Raw genomic sequence first — 22,443 nt, 5'->3', positions numbered from 1 at the left:
ATAAATATGCATTTGAAATTAATTAATACATACTTGGTAGCCATATATAGGGGTGTTTTGAAAATAACATATTTTGAGAAAGCTTTATATGTAGCTTTACAGAAGTCATTTATACATGCTTTCCCGTGCCATGTCAATATGTTAAATTCACAATTTATTTCGCATTTTATTTATAAAATGGTCAGAAAATATATTTGTCAATGGATTAAAACAGTAAAAATATTATCCTCTAGTACATATTAATAAATCCCTATTATTTTGTTTTGGACCTAAAGATGAATAGTATGGTATGATTTTATAGACCCATTAATTTATATATAAAAATTTGTATTATAAATAGTATTATTGTAAAGTTAATTATTAGGATTTGTCTCCTTATGATTTTGACTGTTTTATATTTGTCAAGTACAGAATATGACATTGTCTTTATTCTTTCAATCTGTGCTGTGTCTTCCTCTCACCATAATTTTACAAAAGATAAATTCAAAATAGTAGTGGCAATGTGAAAAACACAGCGGAGACTACATTAAGTTCCTCTTCCATAGATGGGAAGTATATGTTTTAGTTTCCTTAATTTTCTTATACTAATTAAATTGCAACAATTATGTAAAGCGAGGTTTTGTTTGTTTACTGACAGAATTTATAAATGGAACCATAATTTGTTGATACAATATAATTATAAGGACATTCATATATATATATATATATATATATTCAACATAGTTATTGACAATTATATATACATCACTGATCACTTCTAGAGTCTCACCCAGTAACTCTGTGCAATCTTGAAGATTTCCCCGAACAACTACAAGCAATGGATGGTGAAGAAGTTCATGTTCTAATGGTGACATATGCAATGCAAGGTCACATTAACCCTATGCTCAGGCTCGCAAAACGCCTCATAGCAAAGGGCCTTCATGTAGTTCTTCCACCACTGAAAATGGGCGTCAGCGCTTGCTCAACTTCAAAACCTCCGTCACCCAAGAAACCATTCCCGCTAAAAGCCCTACATTCAACCTTGAGTTTTTCTCCGATGGACATAGCGATGAATTTGATCGCGACAAGTATCTCGACTCTTTCTTCGAGTCCCTACAAACTGTAGGGTCGAAAAATCTCTCAAATTTAATTACCAATCTCAAAGCCAAATGCAATAAAATTTCCTGTATAATTACCAACCCCTTCATGCCATTATGCCATGGGTGCCCGATATTGCTGCAGAACATGATATCCCTTCTGCAGTGCTCTGGATACAAGCTTGCGCAGTCTACTCCATCTATTGTCTTTACTTTAAGCATCCATATCTATTTCCCTCGTTAGAAAACCAAGACGACGTCGTAGAGTTGCCTGATATGCCAACGTTACTAGTAAGGGATCTTCCTTCCTTTATCCTTCCTTCTAGTCGTATTGGTTTGAGAACATTGGTTTCAGATTTCGTTCAAATATTGAATAAGGTCAAATGGATTCTGGGGAATTCTTTCAACGAGCTAGAGGAGGATATAGCAGGGTCAATGGCTTCTCTTCGTCCAGTTATTCCTATCAGTCCATTAGTGTCACCATTTCTGCTAGGACAAAGAGAAACTGTAGCAGTTAGCATGGATTTGTGCAGTCCTGAAGATTATTGCATAGAATGGCTCGACAAGAAGCCGCCTTCATCGGTTATTTACATATCATTTGGCAGCATAATCGTAATGACACAGAATCAAATTGACAGCATCGCTACGGCATTACGGAAAAGTGATCGACCATTTGTTTGCGTTATTAAGCCCCCACAGAAAGGTTCTTCAAAGAAAAGTGGTGAACTGCCATCTGGGTTCCTAGAAGAGACAATGTGAAAGCAATATTTCAAGAATGAAGCCTGTTATGCCTGAAAATGTAGGGCTGACACAAGACCCAGTCAGCATAAAAAGTCAGAGCTTAGGTAGGCATGCAACCAGTCAGAGGCAGCCATGTCATACAATGACAAGGGTGGCATGCTCGTGTTAGGGCAGTGGGTGCGTGTCAGACTGGCCAGGGAGCTATAGCGATTCCACGTGTCCAATCCCTGCACTAAATCATGTAAATCACTCTAGAAAGTGGGCAATGAGACATAAAGAAGGATTTGCATGGATAATCCCACCAACTCATAGATTTAGTAATGATAACCTTAATCCATCCCACTATAAATTGAGAGCTCCTCTCTCATTTAAGGGATTAGCTATTCTCTCTAAAGAAAAAATAGCATTCTCTCTCCTGTATAATCATTTGTAAGTCAATCCGCTGAATGCGACCTGACTGCTATTATTAATACAAAATAAGTGGACGTAGGATTTGCTTCCTTAGCATCCGAACCACTTTAAACGCTATTCTCCATTGTTTTTACTCTTACTTGTTCATCCACGTGTGTCTTCTAGGCCAGCTTAGCATTTCACACGTGCGTTTGATTAGTGTCAAAATCACGCATCAACAGTTTGGCGCTAGAAGGAGGGCCCCTGATTTAGCATTCGTCCTTTATAAGGAGAATCTCTAACTTAGTGGTCCTACAATAGCAAATGGCCTGCCGACTTGAACCTGAGTAAACCAACCACGGTGCTAAGGAGATTCCCTAAGAACAGGAGGATACCTTTCCTGAGGTACCTTTAGTCCCGCAAAATGTTGCGGGGGATATCCCGTCAAGTTCACCACTTGACCTTGCCATCAGAAGCTACCTAGAGCGGTTCGATAATACTTTCCAGACGGTCAACCGAAGGTTAGACCGTTTGGACTGGGTCGTGCCACCCGAATCAAATGAGGCAGTGCAACCGCAAAAAAGCCTGCAGGTCGCGCGAAACCGTGGCAAAAGGTAATAGCCCGTGCTGCGAGCACTACAGCGTGCGGAGAAAAATGGGCCTAAGGGCTCCAAAGGGTCGACAAACACCGATCACGTCCCGAGTAGAATACCTGTGGTGTTAAGACTCGGTGAAAAGTCACAGCCCAAGCCGTCCCATGCCACGTCGCATGGAAACCCCTATAAAAATGCTGGGCGGGGCGATTCTCATCACCACCAGAGAAGCAATCCTGATCATAGTCGTGCGGGAGGTTCCCACACTCTGTGGGGCAGTTCTTACCACCGTAGAGGTCGTGAAAATTCCCTGCATCATTCATCGCCATCACACAGCTCTAGCAGCGTGTGTCGAGAGCAATCGGAACTGCCAGCCGAGGCGAGGTGGAATCCGACCTGCGGACTTTCCTCAACCGCAACTGCGAGAGTCAAACTCGCGTGGGGGAAAGCAATCCCCAAATAGATCCGCTGCCTCAGATTGAGGAGCTGTAGTGAGCTCTAGACCAGTTAAGAGCTCAGCAAAATGAGCAGGGGTAGGCCGCATCAGCGTCTCTCTTTTGTTCGGTAGTGTTAGCCACCCCACTCCCATCAAGATTTAGAATGCCCAATATGCGGGCGTTCGATAGAAATTTCTATGAATTCAACGACCTGATGGAACTTCACCAGGTTTCAGATTTGGCAAAGTGCCGTTGTTTGGCAGTAACCCTAACCTTTCATGCCAAACGATGGTTCAGGTAGCTCCCAGCGGGATAGATCAGCTCATGGCCTCAGATGAGCGCAACGTTCCTAAGGCATTTCTAAGCAAACCGAGAGCTCTTAATGCCTTTGAGCTACCTTAGCAATATAAGGCAAGAGATGGATGAATCCCTCTAGTCTTACATCGATCGATTCCATAGAGAACTTAATAAAGTAGCTCATACTCTTGAAGAGTCTGTTCGGACTCTCATCATAGCAGGAGTTCATCCACAGACCGACCTGTGGAAAGAGTTACAGGCTGAGGATGATGTTTCCCTCACTCGCTTCTATAACCTTGCGGAGAAGTACCTCCGTATTGAGAATTCTATGGTGGTGTCCATCGTCGCGACCCCAGCACTTCGGGTAGTGCGCCTGGTAAGGAGGAAAGCAGGAGAGTTGATCACAGATAGGCTACTGATGATCAACAAAAAGGAAAGAAACCGCGCTATGAGCCTTAAAAGTCTTAAACTCCCATTCTCCATTGTGATCGCGACAGAAATCAGTATACACCTTTGAATGCATCTGTATTGGCTATTCTTGACAAGTCAGAAGAAGCCAGCCTGCTCGGAGAACCTGAGCCCATGAAAAATCCCCCATTAGCCAGAAATAGTAAGAAATATTGTCGCTTTCATCAGGGTAATGGGCATCACACAGATGAATGCCGAGCTCCCAAACAGGCAATCGAAGACCTTATCAAGTAGGGGCATTTCAAGGAATATATTGATGATTCCACTCCCGCACAAGAGAAAAATCAAGGGGAACCAGGAAGGAAGCGACGTGATCGCAAAGGTGTATGCAACATCAATTTGATCTTTGGAGGACCGCACCTCGTGGGGAACTTGCGAAGTGCCAAGGAAAGGTATGCCCGCGTAGCCCATCATGACCCTATCAGTGTGATGAGCACAACGCGATGACCATAAAAGGTTCGCAGGGAGGAGGAAATTACCTTCTCTAACAATGATGTAGTTTGATTGGATCATCCCCATGATGACACTCTTGTGATCGCACCCCTAATAGGGTGCCATAACATCCACAGAATGTTGGTGGATAACGGAAGTGCTGTGAATATCCTGTTCCAGATAGCTTTTGAAATAATGAACTTGGACGAGGCCGACCTAAAACCCGCCTTGATTCCCCTATATGGTTTTACAAGGGACCACCTGATCCCCAAAGGAACGATCTTGCTTCCAGTCACGTTGGGTGACTTTGATGAAGTGACTAAGGTAACTGAATTCTTGGTAGTGGATTGCCTATCCACTTTTAATGGAATCCTGGGCCAACCTCTGTTTAGAAACTTCAAGGCAGTCACTTCGATATACCATCTGAAGATGAAGTTCCCTACCCCGACGGGGATAGGGGAAGTCAGCGAATCTCAGCGCACATCTTGCGACTATTATGTGAAAGCAGTGTAGATGGTGTGCAAAAGGAAAGACATCTCTTGTAGCGTTCTTTGACAGACAATGGCGATCAGCCGGATCGAGCCACGGCCTAGTCCAGCCGAGGATAATATGGATCCTCGTATTTAGGAATGCCCTTCTAGTGGGCCAGTTGAGGATCTATCTAAAGTATCAGTCGACCAGAGTGAGCCGAGCAGAGTGTTAAGGATTAGGAGCAATCTCAACCCCTAGCTCGCCGTCGAACTGACCAGCTTCCTCACAGAGAATATCGATGTGTTTGCATGGTCACATGTGGATATGGTCGGGATTAGCCCATATATTATTTTCCATGCATTGAACATCGATAGTGAAGCCAAGCCGATTCGCCAAAAGAGAAGAGCGATGGATCCGGAGCGGTATGCTACCTTAAAACTTGAGGTGGATAACCTCCTTCGAAATGGATCCATTCGAGAAGCGCTCTATCTGACTTGGGTTGCCAACCCGATTCTAGTAAAGAAGCCCAATGGTAAATGGTAGACTTGTGTCGACTTCACTGACCTCAACAAGGCATACCCAAAAGATAGTTTTCCCCTTCCCAAGATCGACCAGCTCGTGGATGCCATCTCAGGGCACGAGCTGCTGGGTTTTATGGACGCGTACTCGGGATACAATATTTTAATTCTAATATACGTGTCGGATGAAGAGCATACATCCTTTGTTATAGATCGGGGGTTGTACTGCTATAGAGTTATGCCCTTCGGCCTTAAGAACGCTGGCATAACTTACCAACGGTTGGTTAACCGAATGTTCTCCAAACAGATCAGAAAATTGATAGAGGTCTATGTAGATGACATGTTGGTCAAATCCCATGTCGCTTCGGATCACATAGCGCATCTCGTTGAGATGTTCGACATCCTCTGACGATACAGAATGAAGCTAAACCCCCTTAAGTGCTCATTCGAAGTATCCTCAGGAAAATTCCTATGATACATGGTTAACCAACGGGGCATAGAGATCAACCCCGAGAAAATCCAAGCTCTCCTTGACATGAAAACCCTGACAAATAAAAAGCAGGTCATGAGCCTTAATGGGCGAAAGCTGACGCTAAGTCGCTTCATATCGAGGGCAACAGATCGCTGCTTACCATTCTTCAATGTTCTAAGGGCCAATAAAAGGTTTGAGTGGACTCTTGAATGTAAACAGATATTCCAGAGTATTAAAGAACACCTCGAGAAGCCACCCCTTCTGTCCAAGCCTTTCCTACAAGAGATCCTCCTCCTGTATCTGTCCGTCTCTCAATTCGCGGTCAGTGTAGCTTTAGTTCGGGAAGAGGATAGGGTCTAATGGCCTGTGTATTACGCGAGCAAGCGTTTGTTAGATGTCAAGATGTGGTATCCAAAAATGAAACGATTAGCTTATGCCCTACTGATCGCTTCCAGGAAGTTGCGACTTTACTTCCACGCTCATATGATCCATGTAATGACCAATTACCTACTCAGGTAGGTCCTCCAAAAGCCGGAGGTGTTAGGTAAACTGCTTAAATGGGCTATGGAATTAAGTCAGTTTGATCTGAAATACAAACCGAAATCAACTATCAAAGGGCAGGCTGTTGCCGACTTCATATCAGAGTTTTCATATCATCCGACAAATGAGTCGGAGCAATAGCTCAGCAAAGTCATTCAGGAAACTGCTCAAAATCTGTCGACCTGAAGTCTCTACGTCGATCCATATTATCAGTAATTCCGAACTCAGTTTTTTCCTTGTAAAGATTTTATTTTTCGTAATCTTTGTGAATGTAAATAACAAGTGTAGTGTATTATCTTATTCTTTTGTTATAATCCTTGCATGTAATTCTGCTCGTATAAACGTGTTATAATTATGTTCGCATAGACTTGTTCTAATGTTATAAACGGTTAGAATGCGATCTCATAGGGTATAGAAATTGTAAGTGCTCAAGATTAAGAAAGATGCATTTCATTAATAAGTACAGCGAACAAGGCAAGATCCTAAAAACAAAATACAATTATCGGTCCTGATTCTCGACTCCTGGAGGATCGACCTCGTCATCTCAAGGCTGGTCGTCGTCCGCCTGGTCGGCTGTAGGTTCCTCAGGGGCATGTCTTGAAGCATCTCCCTAATCAAATCCTCGGGCGGCCTCCACTGCTTCGTCATCCTCACGCCGCACCATGGAAATTAGAGTTTCCTGCCAATCCTCCAGGAGGTTGGACATATCAATCTGCAGATTCTTCGGTCGGAAGGCATAGATGGACTCAATTACCCATTCAGCAGCCTTTGTTTTGATCTCCTCTGCCCGATTCTGTATCTTTTTAGTCAGTAAAGTGACTTTTCCATGACTCGTTTGGAGTTCGGCCTCAAGAGCCTGCCTTTGCTTCTCTGAAACCTCCCTCACCTGTTCTACTCGTAAGGCCCACTGAGAGGTCGTTTTGAGCTCCTGATCTTTCTCGCGGACTTCCTTGGAGAGTCTAGCTATGGTTCTCTAGAGTTCCTTTATCTCCTCCCCGTGCTTCTCAAGCTCGACCTTTTGAAAATCCATCGTACGAAGAGCCGCATCCCTTTCCTTCAGGTACCGAACCACCAATTCAGTGGATAGCCTCTTTTCTGCTTCGACGGTTTCCAGGTCCTGTCTGAGCTTCTCATTCTCTTCCTTTAGCGTGACCTCTCCCGTAGCAGCTCCCAGTTAAACCTTTTGCAGGGATAGTTGCATGGAGAGCAGAGCTTGCAAACAAGGAGAATGTAAGTTTCCTACCTAGAACAAAAGGGCAGTCCTTGTTGAGGACAGTTCATTTTACCTTGCCTATGTGTTGGATTGATGTGGACATCAGGTCCACGTGGTCGAAACCCACGAACTCTTCAAATACTTCCACGAGTTTGCACTCCAGCAAGGCGAAGACAGCTGACTGCAAATGATCTGGCAGTTGTCCCATCGAGTCTAGCATTGGAGGATCCTCGCCGGTGCCCCCGGCAGGGGTGTCGCCCACCGATTCCTTTCCCGACCTATTTCCAATGCCTGTGACCTTGCTTTGCCCTGCTCGAGATTCTCCCGAAACAATGGGAATGCATGGTTGTGACCTCCCAGGCTGAACGCATAGATCCTCCAGTTCAGACTCTGATTCTTCGACCTAAATTTACCGCCTCTTCCTAGGTCACTAAGCCGTTGTCTTTTGCTTCAGGCGAGTAGTTGAAAACTGTGAAGCGCCTGTAGGTTGGATAGGGGCACCCGCCGAAGGTTGGGGAGCCTAAGTAGGACGTGTAGACCCCGATGTTGTCCCTTCGACCGGGGGACCACTGGGAGCAACTTCGGTCGTCCTAGCGGTCCTCGCCAGAGGGAAAGAAAACTGCTTTTGTCGTGGCGACCTTGGCATCTTCGGAGGCATGGTTGCTGCATATGAATGTCGTTAGTAAAAAACAGTTCATTGCGTAATCAAAAAGGGTCCAATTGACGCAATTTACTCGATGGAGGCTCTAAGGTCGTGTTTATGTTGAAAAAGCCGTATCTCCATAGATTTGTAGTTGTCACGAGCAGCTTTGCATTGTGACTCGCTTCGGGCAAGAAACCGAAGGCTATGATTCTGTCCAGATCCGCGAGCAGCTCCAAACAGGTCGTTTTGTTAACTGCCAGAAAAATAGACAGTTCGTTAGTAAGAAAAACAAAGTCAATAAGCTCGTTAAGGGAAAAGAACCTACTTGGGTCTTGGAAGCTGTAGAGGCTGTTGTAACAAAAAAAGAAAAACTTCGTCTCATAAGCCCCAGTGTTGCTAGGATAACTGTGTATCCCCGTTGCGATAGTAGGTTATCTGGACAAGGAGTAAGAGTCCTTGTCCTTGCTCTTTTTTAGGATGTACGAGCAACCAAGCTCTACTACGGTTAGCTCGCCCAACCTATTCTCACGACACGCGATGTACATGACAATCGCAATCATGTACTCGTTCGGCGTGAGTTACATTGGTGCGATCTCGAAATGATCCAAGACCGACCTGACAAAAGGGTGGAAAGGGATCAACACCCCACCCTTGAAGATTTCCTCGGAGATCGTGGCCAACCCACGTGGCAGATGTTGAGCTGTATGCGTCCTATCACAGAAAACATCCTCGCGGATACCGTATTGGTCTATCACTCTATCGATCTTATCCTCAGTCAGTACCGAGAAGATCTCTTGGGTGGGACTCACAGGAACATCCTGTGTGGAAGAACTGGTCCCTTCCTCGGATCTGGTCGTTAAGGGGTCCATCTTACTGCAGTCTGCAAAAGCAACAAGCAAGAAATCTTTTTAGCCCTCGTACACCATTTCGTATGATGACATGGAGGAAAGCAAATGCTTCTCCTCCTAAATCCCAGAAAAACCCTAACAGAATGTTTTGAGCCGCCATTCATGGCCCGAACCCAGTAAGAATATTTCGTCTCCGATCAACTATTGGGACTAAGAAACAAAAACAGAAAATGATTCTTACCTCTCGGAATATGAAGATAGATCCTTCTGCTTTGAATATCAGGTACGCGCTGGCTTGGAAGGCAAAGAATCCAAGTTTGCAAAAGTCTTTTGCTCTCTCTAAAAAGATAAGTGTGGTGACATTGCTTGAAACGAACCTGGGTTTTATAGCAAGAGAACTGGTGTTTGGTTTTCCTGAAATCAAACGATGTTTAGGCAGAAAAATGTACCCCACCATTGATCGCGACCACGTGTCACAGATCCACAGGGAAGGGTGACCGTCACACTCCCAGAAAACCAAATCGTCATCCTTTTCCGTTGAAAAACCCAAACAACGGCACGATTCTCTTGCCGCATTAAAAGTGCTCCAATCTACATTTAATGCTCTGATAAGAGTATATCGTTTCAGCATGTCACACATTTAATGCGCATGGTTGGCATTAATTGTTCATAAGACACATTTGTCAGAGTAGAAGATGCTTTATTAAATATATCCATTGTGAAAATGCAACAAGTAACGTCTGAAGAGATCGTTACGTAGAACACTCTTCGTCTGGCCAGTCATGAAGCAACGTGACTCCTCGGTTCTACCCCGTTGGTCGCTAAACGACATGACTCGACGAGTATTCAGCTTCGAAACAACCCAATCCCTTATTCAGAGAATTCCAAGTATAATTGGGTCGTAAATTTCAAAAAATCGAAATCAGCACTGGTATGGTCCGAGATCAGGTCGTTCATCCTTAAGCAAAGACTGTATCAAATCGCGCACACGAAAATGCAGTCACGACCTATTCTCATACAGGTTGGGATCACCAAAGTTTCCTCAAAGGCATCTTGTCACGGCATGAATTATAGTTTCCAAGGTCCGATCGTCGCACCTTACAAACTAGGGGACTTCTGTTATGCCTGAAAATGTAGGGCTGACACAAGACTCAGTCAGCATAAAAAGTTAGAGCTTAGGTAGGCCCGCAACCAGTCAGAGGCATCCATGTCATACAATGACAGGGGTGGCATGCTCGTGTCAAGGCAGTGGGTGAGTGTCAGACTGGCCAGGGAGCTATAACGATTGCACGTGTCCAATCCCTGCACCAAATCACGTAAATCACTCTAGAAAGTGGGCAATGAGACATAAAGAAGGATTTGCATGGATAATCCCACCAACAGATTTAGTAATGATAACCTTAATCCATCCTACTATAAATTGAAAGCTCCTCTCTAATTTAAGGGATTAACTAGTCTCTCTAAAGAAAAAATAGCATTCTCTCTCTTGTATAATCATTTGTAAGTCAGTCCGCTGAACGCGACCTGATAGCGTTGATCGCTATCATTAATACAAAATAAGTGGACGTATGATTTGCTTCCTTAGCATCCGAACCACTTTAAACGCTATTCTCCATTGTTTTTACTCTTACTTGTTCATCCACGTGTGTCTTCTGGGCCAGCTCAGCATTTCACACGTGCGTTTGGTTGGTTTCAAAATCACGCATCAACAAAGCCTTTTGCTTCTCTATCCTTTATTCATAAAAACATACCAATATATAATAGTATTACAGCCCTACAATCAAGGAACAAATTAAGCAAAGAAGGAAAAACATAATTAGCCTAAATCAGGAAATAAAATCACTATCAAGCTCTTACCTAAAATAGATAACTAATATTCACTTGCTATACAAGATATTATACAGCTGATATACAGATCACATTCCAATACCCCCCTTAAGTTGGAGCATGCAAATTTTGAATGCCCAACTTGCGAAGAATAGACTCAAATTGACATCCACCTAGTGCCTTAGAAAGATATCAGCTAGTTGTGAACTTGTCGGGACATAAGTTGGTCGAATAGTACCATTGTGAACTGCATTACGAATAAAATGACAATCGATCTCGATATGTTTTGTTCGCTCATGAAACACTGGGTTTGCAACAATATGTAAAGCTACCTGGCTGTCACAATACAACTTTATTGGACTCTGATGTTCAACCCCAAGAGCCAAAAGAAGTCCTTTCAACCACTTCAATTCGCAAGTAGTCATAGCCAAAGATCGATATTTTGCCTCAGTAGATGAGCGAGATACGATATGTTGCTTTTTCATCTTCCAAGAAATCGGTGAGCTCCTAGGATGGATATACCAACTAGTCAAAGATCGATGAGTTAAAGGACAACCTGCCCAATCCGAACGACACCAAGCATAAAGATGCAAGTCACTGTCAGACCTTAGCATAACTCCTTGTCCAGGATTTCCTTTTAAGTAGCGAACAACAAGCAAAGCAGCCTCCTAATGCTCTTGTCGTGGCTTGTGCATAAACTAAGCCAACACATGCACACAATAGGATAACTCAGGTCGTGTAACTGAAAGATAAATAAGCCGACCCACCAAACATCGGTAACTTTCTGGATCATTTAAAAAATCACCATTTGCGAAAGCCAATTTATGATTTTGTTCAAGTGGGAAGGAGGCAAGTTTAGCTCTAAGCAGACCAACCTCAGAGATAATATCCAATGCATATTTACGTTGACACAAATAAATTCCTTTAGGACTGTGAGCAACTTCAATGCCTAGGAAGTATTTGAACGCCCCTAAGTTCTTCATATGAAAGCAACGACTCAAATACTCCTTGAATTTTTGAATGGCTGCATGATCATTACCAGACACAATGAGGTCATCAACATATACAAGAACATTAATCTGTACCATGCCTTATCGCAAAATGAAAAGTGAGTAATCAGAGTACGATTGCCTGAAACCATAAACTTTCAAGGCAGCAACCAATTTTGCAAATTAACATCGAGGAGCTTGTCGTAATCCATATAGAGACTTATTTAGATGACATACCATCCCTGATTTGGTAGAATGAAGACCAAGAGGCAAACGCATGTACACCTTTTCCTCTAAGTCTCCGTGTAAGAATGCATTATACACATCCATTTGATGAAGTTCTCAATTTTTAGCCACTGCCACTGCCACTGCCAGAAAAGTACAAACCGTAACCATTTTTGCCACTGACGCAAAAGTTTCATTGTAGTCAATTCCTTCAACTTGCTTATTTCTTGGGATTACCAATCGAGCCTTATAGTGTTAAATGGTCCCATCCGCATTATATTTGATCTTGTACACCCATTTACAACCTATGGCTCATTTTCCTAGCGGTAATGGCTTTACAGTCCATGTTCCATTATCTTCTAGTGCTTGTATCTCTTTTTTCATTGCATCTCTCCATTTCTCATCTTTTACGGCTTCGGCAAAAGAGCTAGGCTCAACACTTGCAGTAATGGCTGCCAAGAAAGCACGATGTTGCACAGAAAATTTATCACAGTTCACATAATGTGCTATGGGATAAGGACTACGTGAGGAATGCTTATGGCCATGTGAGTTTGCAGAGGGGCTCAATCTTTGCACTATGTGTAAGACATAATCTCGCAACAAAACGGACTTTTGTCGCTGTCTGTGACCACGACCCAGTAATACTTCAAGTTGCTGGCTGTCAATAGTTTCGTTTACACCCCCCTCGTCTACAATCCCTTCTTGATCTTTTTCATTACTAATAGATTTCTCTATACATTTCTCATCATCTACATGATAATAATGTGGCATGTCCTCTTCGGCTACGCATTCATCAAATGCATTGTTACATATCTTGCTGTGTTCAGTATTGTCTTCTTTCTTGTAAGGGAACTCATGCTCCACGAACACGACATCTCTCGAGACAAAGAGCTCACTTGTAGCCGAATCATACATGCTCCATCCTTTCTTTCTAAAAGGATATCCAATGAATACGCATTTCCTATGACGACTAGCAAATTTATCTCCTCCCTGTTTTTGATTATGAACATAAGCCAAGCATCCAAATACTCGGATGCTTTTATATGAAAGAGCTTGACTAAATAACATTTCATAAGAAGTTTTTTTGTTTAATAAAACAGATGGAGTGCGATTGATCAAATATGCAGCTGTCAACACACATTCTCCCTAAAACTCAATAGGCAAGTTTGCTTGAAAACGCAGTGCACATGCCACATTGAGTATGTGATGATGTTTCCGCTCCACTCTCCAATTCTGTTGTGGAGTTCTGACACACGAAGTTTGATGTATTATTCCATTCTTCACAAAATAATCATCCAAACAAGCAAACTCAGTTCCATTATCATTACGCACTATTTTTACAAATCCATGAAATTGTCTTTGCACCAAAGTAAAGAAATTTCGAAGAATTTGTCCTAATTCAAATTTATCATTCAGCAAATAGACCTATACACCTCTTGAAAAATCATCAACTATTGTTAAAAACTAACATGCACCACAAAAAGTTGGAGTTCTATAAGGACCCCATAGGTCACAATGAATCATTTCAAAAATACTGGAAGCTTTATTATCACTAGACACAAACTCTCCTCGCTTTGTTTTGCTCGAAAACAAACTTCACAACTTTCAATACATTTATCACTGTTTCTATCAATTATTGGTAACAATTTAACAACTTTGTTAGATGGATGCCCCAACCTTTGATGCCAAAGTTCAAATGTATTCTTCTGTGTTACAATTTGACTCCTCAATTAATTGTGATACCGAGATCAAATTGCACTTCAAATTAGGCACATATAACACATTATTTAATTTTAGGTGCTCATGCAACATCACTGTGCCTTTTTTCTCCACCATTGTTTCCTTCCCATCTAGCAGTCCAACTGGGCATGCAAGAATGCTCTTTACATTGCTCATCAACTTAAGACTTCTTGCCATATGATGAGAGGCTCTGGTGTCAATTATCCAATATATTGTTTTATGCTTACCATTTAGTCTTCCCTAACTTCCTTTTTTTTGTTTGTTCAAAAGATTAAGTAACTGATTCCATTGTTCACTACTCAATCACTCAATCCACTTTTGTCTGCTTCAACTGTCTGTCCTTGAGTCGTGCTTTCCTGAGTTGTTGCTACGTTTGCCCGAATTGGACCACCATGTCCTCTACCTCCCGAAGAGAAGGACTGTTTCAAACCTCCTTGTCCACGTCCTGTTCCACTTCCTCGAGGTCTATTTCCCTACTAATCTGGATACCCAACTAGCTGGAAGCATGATTATGCATTATGTCCTGTCTTATTGTAGTTTGTGCATACCGCAGATTTATCCTTATATTCACTTCGTCCCTTTGAGGTTGATCCTGTTTGAACAGCAAAAGCCATAGGCTCACCTCATTGTTCCCTTCCTAGAGTAATATAGCGAACCCGCTCCTCTTAAACAATCATAGCATATGCTCGATTCAGGTTTGGTAATGGTTCGGTATTCAAGATATTGGAGCGCACTGTTCCATAAGTTGAATCATCCAATCCCATCAAGAACTGATGTAGTCTTTCTTCTTCATGCCTCTTATCCAATTCTGTGCCAATGTTGCATTTGCATTCTCCACATCTGCACATCGGATTCTGCTTACAGTTTCCCAACTCTTCCTAGATCATCTTCAATTTTCCATAATAACTCACCACAGCCATTCCTTGCTATTTACATTCAGGCAACTTAGTTTTAAGTTGCTGAATGCATGGTCTGTTTCCTACAGAAAACCGTTCCTTGATATCATTCCATAGCTCTTTCGTAATCTCCATGTATGTTATATATGGTCGATCGTAAAGTTGATTCAATTGTGTTCAGTATCCATGATACTAGCATGGAGTTAACTATCCACCAATCTTCTTGTTCCGATGAATCTTCTAAAGGTGGCTTCACTGAGCCATCGATGAAGCTGAATTTCTTCTTGGCCCATAAAGCTGTCCTCATCGCTCTTGCCTATTCGTTATAATTATCACCCTTCAACTGAACTTGAGTGATGATGTTTCTGGGGCTGTCACTGGCTGATAGATAATAAAGAGAAGTAGTGATCCTTGCTACAGCATCTCTGCCTTCCTTCTTTCCTTCACTTCCATTCCTTGTCATCGCACTGATACCATTTGAAAACAATATTTCAGGAATGAAGCCTTTTGCTTCTCTATCCTTTATTCTTAGAAACATACCAATATATAATAGTATTACAGCCCTACAATCAAGGAACAAATCAAGCAAAGAAAGAAAAACATCATCAGCCTAAATCAGGAAATAAAATCACTATCAAGCTCCTACCTAAAATAGATAACTAATATTCACTTGCTATACAAAGATATTATACAGCTGATATATAGATCACATTCCAATAGACAAAGGAAAGAGGTTTGGTAGTAAAATCGTGTCCTCAAGAGAAAGTATTGATGCACCATGCCGTGGCTTGCTTCATGACCCATTGTGGGTGGAATTCAACCCTAGAAACCATCGTGGCCGAGATGCCCGTCATTGCTTATCCGGAGTGGACAGATCAATCAATTGATGCAAAACTTTTGGTTGATGTTCTGAAGATTGGCGTGAGGATGAGAAATGGAGAAGACGGAGCTCTTGGAGCAAAAGAGGTGGAAAGGTGTATTATGGAGATGACTGATGAAATGACGACAACACACATGAAGAAGAGGGCTATTGCTTTGAAAGAGGGAGCAAAGAAAGCCGTAGAGGATGGTGGTTCTTCAGATCAAAATATCAATAATTTTATCAATGAAATAAAAGCAAAATCTTTGTAGGTTGCGTTGTATTAATGATAAAAAAACATCAATAAAATCATTCCGTTATAAAGTTTGCATGTTCTAATCAGCAACCTATCACGAAAATCATTAAAAAACCGTGTTTTCTTAAGTAAAAGGAGTATTGTCAGTTGCCTCCCCCGAGGTTTTCATAAATTGTCAGTTGCATCCCCTGTGCTATGGTGGTATAAGAATTAAGAAACCATTTTGGACCTCCCTACACCTCTGAATAAATTGTCGGTTACCTCCCTGTTCTCCTTTTTTTTTTTTTTTTCCCTAACTGCAATTGTTGATAGAAGTTGTAAAATACAATTTTGCCCTTGTAGAATAACAATCTAATGCAGTGTTATGTATTTAGGGATGGACGTTTGCCCTGGCCCCACAGGGATCTTGCCCGATCTGGCCTGAATGTGGTGGAGAATCCTTGGAAATATGGAGGATAGGGTCGAGGATAGTCCTAAAAAAAATCTCTGCCCCCGGGGATAGGTCAGGAGAGGGGATTGTGCAATCCCTGGCTCGTCAACATCGCCCCTGTGGAGCCCCATCTTCTTTTATTGAGAATTTTATGTTTTTTTCTTTGTGAGATTGTATAAAAAGTTAGAGTTTAAATAATAGTTTTAAGTAATGTATCTAAATTTATAATATTTACTTTTATAATACTTTCTAATATTTGTATTAAATTTATAGAAAAAATAATTTAAACGAGAGTCTAATAATTAAATATATGTATTATTACTTTGTGAATTTTACAAAATAATAATACATGGCCTAAAAATAAATTTGATTAGATTATTACAATTTACCAAATCAATATAAGAATATACACAATTGCTTAATGACTTACAAATTACACACATTCAATTATCCTTGTAATTAATTAATTGATCAATTAAATATGATGTTAAACTTAATTAATGTTGGAAACTTGGGATAATGGGATTTGTCCCTTTCACAAATGGACTAATTTTATTAGTCGTAGTGGAGATAGGCTTGCAAACGAACCGAACACGAACATGAACGAGCACCCTATTTGAAACTCGTTCGATAAGCACCAAGGGGTGTTCGAACTTGAACGAACACAGAATGGTTGTTCGATTAGCAAAACGATCTGTTCGTGATCGTTTGATTAACTTGTAAATACCTGTTTGAATAACTCGTAAATACCTATTCGAATAACTCGTTCGAATACTTGTTTGAATAAAAAATAAACACCAACTTTTCAATTCATGCTCTAAAAAACAAATATACACCCATTTAATTCAGCATTTGAAGAAAATATAGCTTAAGCTGGAGATAACTAAAATTGAATTTTTCTGTATTGAATGAATAAATCTACAAAAACAGAACAATCTATTCTTTTATAGACAAATACAAAACTCACCGTTTAGTCACTACTTTTAGACTTTACAAAATTATAGGTTATCATATATATATATAGTGACGGACCCAGGATTTTTGCCCAAGGGGGGCCTCCGCAGTTCCGCCATTGTTTGTCAAACAACTAATGAAAATTTTAAAAAAATCACCAAACATTAAGTAAAGGAAATAATACAATATCAATAATATGAAAGAAAATAATGCAATAACACAATATTTTACTATTTGAATAAATCTATGAGAAGCAAAACCTTTTTGAAAATAATATCAAATTCACAAGGAAACACAAGAGTTATTTTAAATGTCGCACATATTTATATACGAGTTATTTTATTGTTAATTAAAATAACTCTTATATACATTTACTATTACTTTTTTTTAAACAATATATTTTATTTCTTAATTTTCTTGTGTCTCTTTGTGAATTGGATGTTATTTTCAATAAATTTTCTTGTCTCTTTTTAAAATTTTTTACTAATTGTTTGGCAAACAATGGCAAAGCTACGGAGGCCTCCCTTGGGTATAAATCCTAGGTCCGTCACTGTTTGTGGTGCCATGTATATATATGTTGAATATTATATCCTTGATTGTTATACATTAAAATCATTAAGGGGAAAAAATACATATTATTTATAGACTGTTGGACAATCAGGTCAAACATGTCTCTTTATATAAATAACAAAATTTATTTGACTATCATAGAAAATAACACATTATTATATTCTTCAAAGAACAAAGAAAAATTAAATAAAAATGTATAATTAGTTATAACTCGAAAATATTAATTCTCTAAATATATAAATGTAAAAGTTCCATAACCTTTGCCATTAGCACATTAAATTTTTTTATTATCATTTGTATATAATTACTGGTGTGTATTCCATTCCACAATGCATTCCCACAGCAACAAGCTGGTATCCGTCTCGAGGGCTTGAAGCTGAAGCAGAATACTAATTAATTAGTACATCCATGAGTACCTCCTGAGTCCGTGAACTTGTTTCCTTGACCAGGACTCGGACCCGATTCCTCGATTGCTCCAAGAGACACTCCCTCAAGGAAACCTTCTCTTCTAATATTTGAACCATCCAACTTCAACATACTCAAAGATGGAGCCTCAATATTAACAGAACCAAGAGATAGAAGAAGAGAAATAATAAGCAAGAAGTTGAGAGCTTTTAGTTCTCTAGCCATGAGTTTTGGTTGAATAACCTACTTCTCCAGGTACCAGAACTGCACGTAAATTTTATGGAACTCGTGCAATTTATACGCAGTTGCACACAGATTTTGAACTTGTGCCTACTAGAACCTTCCGACCCTGTATCAAAAACATTTATGGCAAAAGTCTGCTCACGTTTCCTTTTGGAAGTTTTCTTTTTTAAAAAAAGTATAGAGTTTGTTATATAATGAAAAACAATTAAGAGAGTTTGGTTTGATTATATTTTAAGTTATTTTAGTTTTAATTTGAGCTTTATTAGTGAAAAGTGTGATTGAAAAAGAATACAAATGCATCCTTAATTATTTTCTTTTCATGATAATTAATTAATTATATGAAAAAAGGAAATAAATATATGTATAAAATGATATTCTCCTAAAGCCTTTTTTTTTTTTCCGTAGTGGCACCAAAGACGATAGCCTTATAAAAACCCCCTACCTTTGTCTCATCTTCTTCTACAGCGTCGTTTCTCTTTGGACAATCCTTACACTTGAGATTTCCTTGACCAAAGGCTTTGATGCATGCATCAGATACTGATGAATTTTTGCTCCCGTTAACTTGAAATAAGCTGTCACACTACGTATTTTACCATCACAACGAAAAGGAAATGTAAGTGTGATTCACAAGAATAAAAAGCAGAGGCTCTGGGAAACACACACCTTTATGGTTTCACGTTCCGATACTTTTATCTCTGAGAATGCACTGTTCTTAGCTCGTGAAATTGTTAACACTCACTTTTATACAAATTTAATATTTGTATATGAATTGATGTGGTAACGAATAAATGAAAAGTTGAAAATAAAAAATTAAATAAGTTAACAATATGGAGATTAAACCCAAAAAATACAACCAACCTATCGAAGCCATAAAATTTTACCAATTGGTGAAATCTGAAGGCAGGCACCCAAGTATCGGAGGTCTCGGCACCGATTCCAACAATTAATAAATAAGATATCGGTTGGTGCCGGCGGTGAAACGGCTGGGTCGGTCAACTTTAGAGGACCATGCGAGGCAGAAATCTACAAATCAAATGAAACACAATATTCATATAACAAGTTGACAACTCCTAACTCAAACAAAAATTAATTTGATATCCAATAACAAGAATAATAAGTATAAACAATTTTTTTAAAATATACTGTACCTTTGACGATCAATGCTTCACTAAATAGTCTAAATTTAGACAGTTGAGTAGCAAATTAGCGGTACTTGAGTCATTATCAAATTAGAATGAAAAAAATTAGTGCAATCTTAGGCGTTGACTTCATTTTTCTGAGGATAGCAAAGCAATGGTGAGTTTTTTTGGATCTTCAGCCTCTTCTTCTCTGGAATGTCCGTAGTTTTTTTGACTATTTTCTACTAATATTGGAGAGTTATGATCTATGGTACGATACTATGGGTGATGCATGGACACTAATCCTCATATGGCACGATTTCAAGTAGACACCGAGCAGAAGATATTGCAGTATGGTTTTTTTCATCGAGCTTTTTGTTTGATTGTATGTATAATGAATTTGATAAAAAAAAAAAAAAAAACCAATAAAATTTGGTAAATCTAAAACTAACTTGGAGTACTCCAAATAATTTTATATATCATAATTATTTAAAAAAAAATGGAAAAATCTGGTTCACTTTCTGTTCTTTCTTGAATGAACACAAAATTCGCTGTGATTTGAAAATTAATAGTGCATGCGAGTTTATGATAAAGTCTATCAAAATGTCAATAATATATCTATTTTTTAGCAAATTTTAGTAAAGTTACTTTATAATTTTTAAAATACTGGGAAATTGTTTGAATTAGAAAAAATGAAAAACTAAAGAGGTTAATATAATTTAATTAAATTAAATCTTAGAGAAAATTAATAAGATTGACTAATATAGGTAGATATATAAGATTGACTAATATAGGTAGATATATATAAGTCTAGAAGATTGAGACTGAGAAAATGGACGAAATTAATAAGGTTAATATCTTTCAAATGGACGACAGGTAGGCTTTGATTGACTTGAGAAATTTGGCACAGCTCTTAGTCAAATTTTGATTTGTAGATATTAAGCGGCAGACAAGGACGTAAGATATGGACCGACGAAAGAAAGAATATGTCTCTTCTTTCTAGTTTCTATTCACCGGGGTCGGTGCCGCATGCCCATGCAAATACCTGTCACTGTGGCTGCTGCCACCCCTTTTGACTTTGAGGAACACATTTAAAGCTGCTTAATACCTTAAATTATGCTGCCTCTTGTTTTAGGTTTTACACGTACAAGATGAATGAAGTTATTAATTGAATCATCATCAACGATGATAGTATAACACAAAGCAAAGCAATTATGTTTCTGACACTGTAAGATTTTGTCCAAATTATATCTAATAGCACCAAAGCAATTATGATAACGATTTACAGATTAAAATTCTATGTTATATATGTACAATAAGGAATATTATGGATGCCAAGAGTTTTTTTTTTTTTTCGTTTAAGATATGAATTTAATTATATTCTATGTTTCCGAATATTAATTGCATCACATAAAAGAATATTAGATTGAATCACATAGATATATTTGTATCATGGTAGTTGTTCTGTTTTCCATTTAATTTCACACGAGGGTATTTATGAGAATTAATTTGACCAAGCACTGATCTTACATATTTAATTCTTTCTCGTGAGATTTGTAAAGCATTGACCACACAAATGGTCACCAGACAGGGCCTGCTTATGTCACTTGAGAGTTGAGACAAACAGGTATTAGGTATATAAGAATTTTATTGAAAACAAAAGTAAACATTAATTCTATATGTATACATATTAACATCTCAAGTCTATATATAGGATGGTATTGTATGGTCATCCTTAACAGTATTGTTTCTACTAATAGGATGTTGATCAAAACAAAAAATATGAATATGATAAATTAATGAACCAAAAAACTGAGAAGAAAAATGAATATAATTAGATCAAGTTTCAAACGAATGCTTCCTCTTTCTCCGATGGCACTTTAGTGTCCCGCGCCAGGGCTGGGACCCGACTGCTTAATGCCTCCTAGAATATGATTGTCAACAAACTTGTGTCCCTTCCCAGGGCTGCTGGGACCCGAGTCCTTAATGCCTCCAAGAGTGTGACTATCAACGAACTTGTGTCCCTCGCCACGGCTGCTGGGACCCGAGTCCTTAATGCTTCCAAGAGTATTACCATCAATGAACTTGTATCCTTGGGCAGGGCTTGGACCCGACTGTTTAATGCCTCCTAGATTATGAGTTTCAGTGAACTTGTGACCGACACCAGGGCTCGGACCCGACTCCTTAATGCCTCCTAAAGTATGACTGTCAATGTACTTGTGTCCCTGACCAGGACTCGGCCCAGATTGCTTGATTGCTCCAAGAGCTAACCCATCGAAAAAACCATCAACTACTTCTCTGGTAGAGTTCCGTGGCAACATGATATTGAAGGGACGGGCTTCAGTCTCAATGAAAATGGAGTTTAGCAATTGAAGAAGCAAAAGTAAGCTGAGAGATTTTAGTATAGTTGTCATTTTTACTGTGATAGCTGGGGAGAGAGAAACTTTATACGAGGTCGTCGGTGTAAGCAAAGGAAGCAAAAGGTTATGTTATAAAGGGATATGAAGCGAAGAGAATCTAATGTGGTATTTATAGTGGTAGCTTGTTTGGTGAGTAAATTGTTGACTACAACGTGAGATAGGTTTCGTTTGACTATGGTGTATTGGAATTTAACACCATTCAAACCCAAGGTAAGAATTCATACTTTCTAATTTCAAACAAACGTGAAACAAAGAATTATTCCTTCTCGGAAACAACGAGGGAGGTTCTCATATTCAATCTAAAAGGTGGGAAAATTAGAGAAGGAATGAAAGAATTAAGAAAATAAGAGATTGCGAGTCCAAGTTGGGAGT

At 39.6% G+C, this 22,443-nt stretch overlaps 1 protein-coding gene and 1 pseudogene across 1 annotated transcript; one reads left to right on the top strand and one right to left on the bottom strand.

Moving 5' to 3' along the window:
• Window positions 1-817: 817 nt before the first annotated feature.
• LOC116111571 lies at window positions 818-15,947 on the top strand (annotated as a pseudogene).
• Window positions 15,948-21,506: 5,559 nt separating this feature from the next.
• LOC116111567 lies at window positions 21,507-22,134 on the bottom strand. Its single transcript, XM_031397733.1, has one exon. It carries the CDS (start codon window positions 22,063-22,065, stop codon window positions 21,532-21,534), a length of 534 nt encoding a protein of 177 aa, XP_031253593.1. The 5' UTR covers window positions 22,066-22,134; the 3' UTR covers window positions 21,507-21,531.
• Between the last annotated feature and the right edge of the window lie 309 nt (window positions 22,135-22,443).

This window comes from Pistacia vera, unplaced genomic scaffold (genome assembly GCF_008641045.1).
Source record: "Pistacia vera cultivar Batoury unplaced genomic scaffold, PisVer_v2 Contig645, whole genome shotgun sequence".
Taxonomy (NCBI): domain Eukaryota; kingdom Viridiplantae; phylum Streptophyta; class Magnoliopsida; order Sapindales; family Anacardiaceae; genus Pistacia; species Pistacia vera.
The sequence above is the reverse complement of the archived record's forward strand: the minus strand, read 5'-3'. Positions and strand labels throughout refer to the sequence as shown.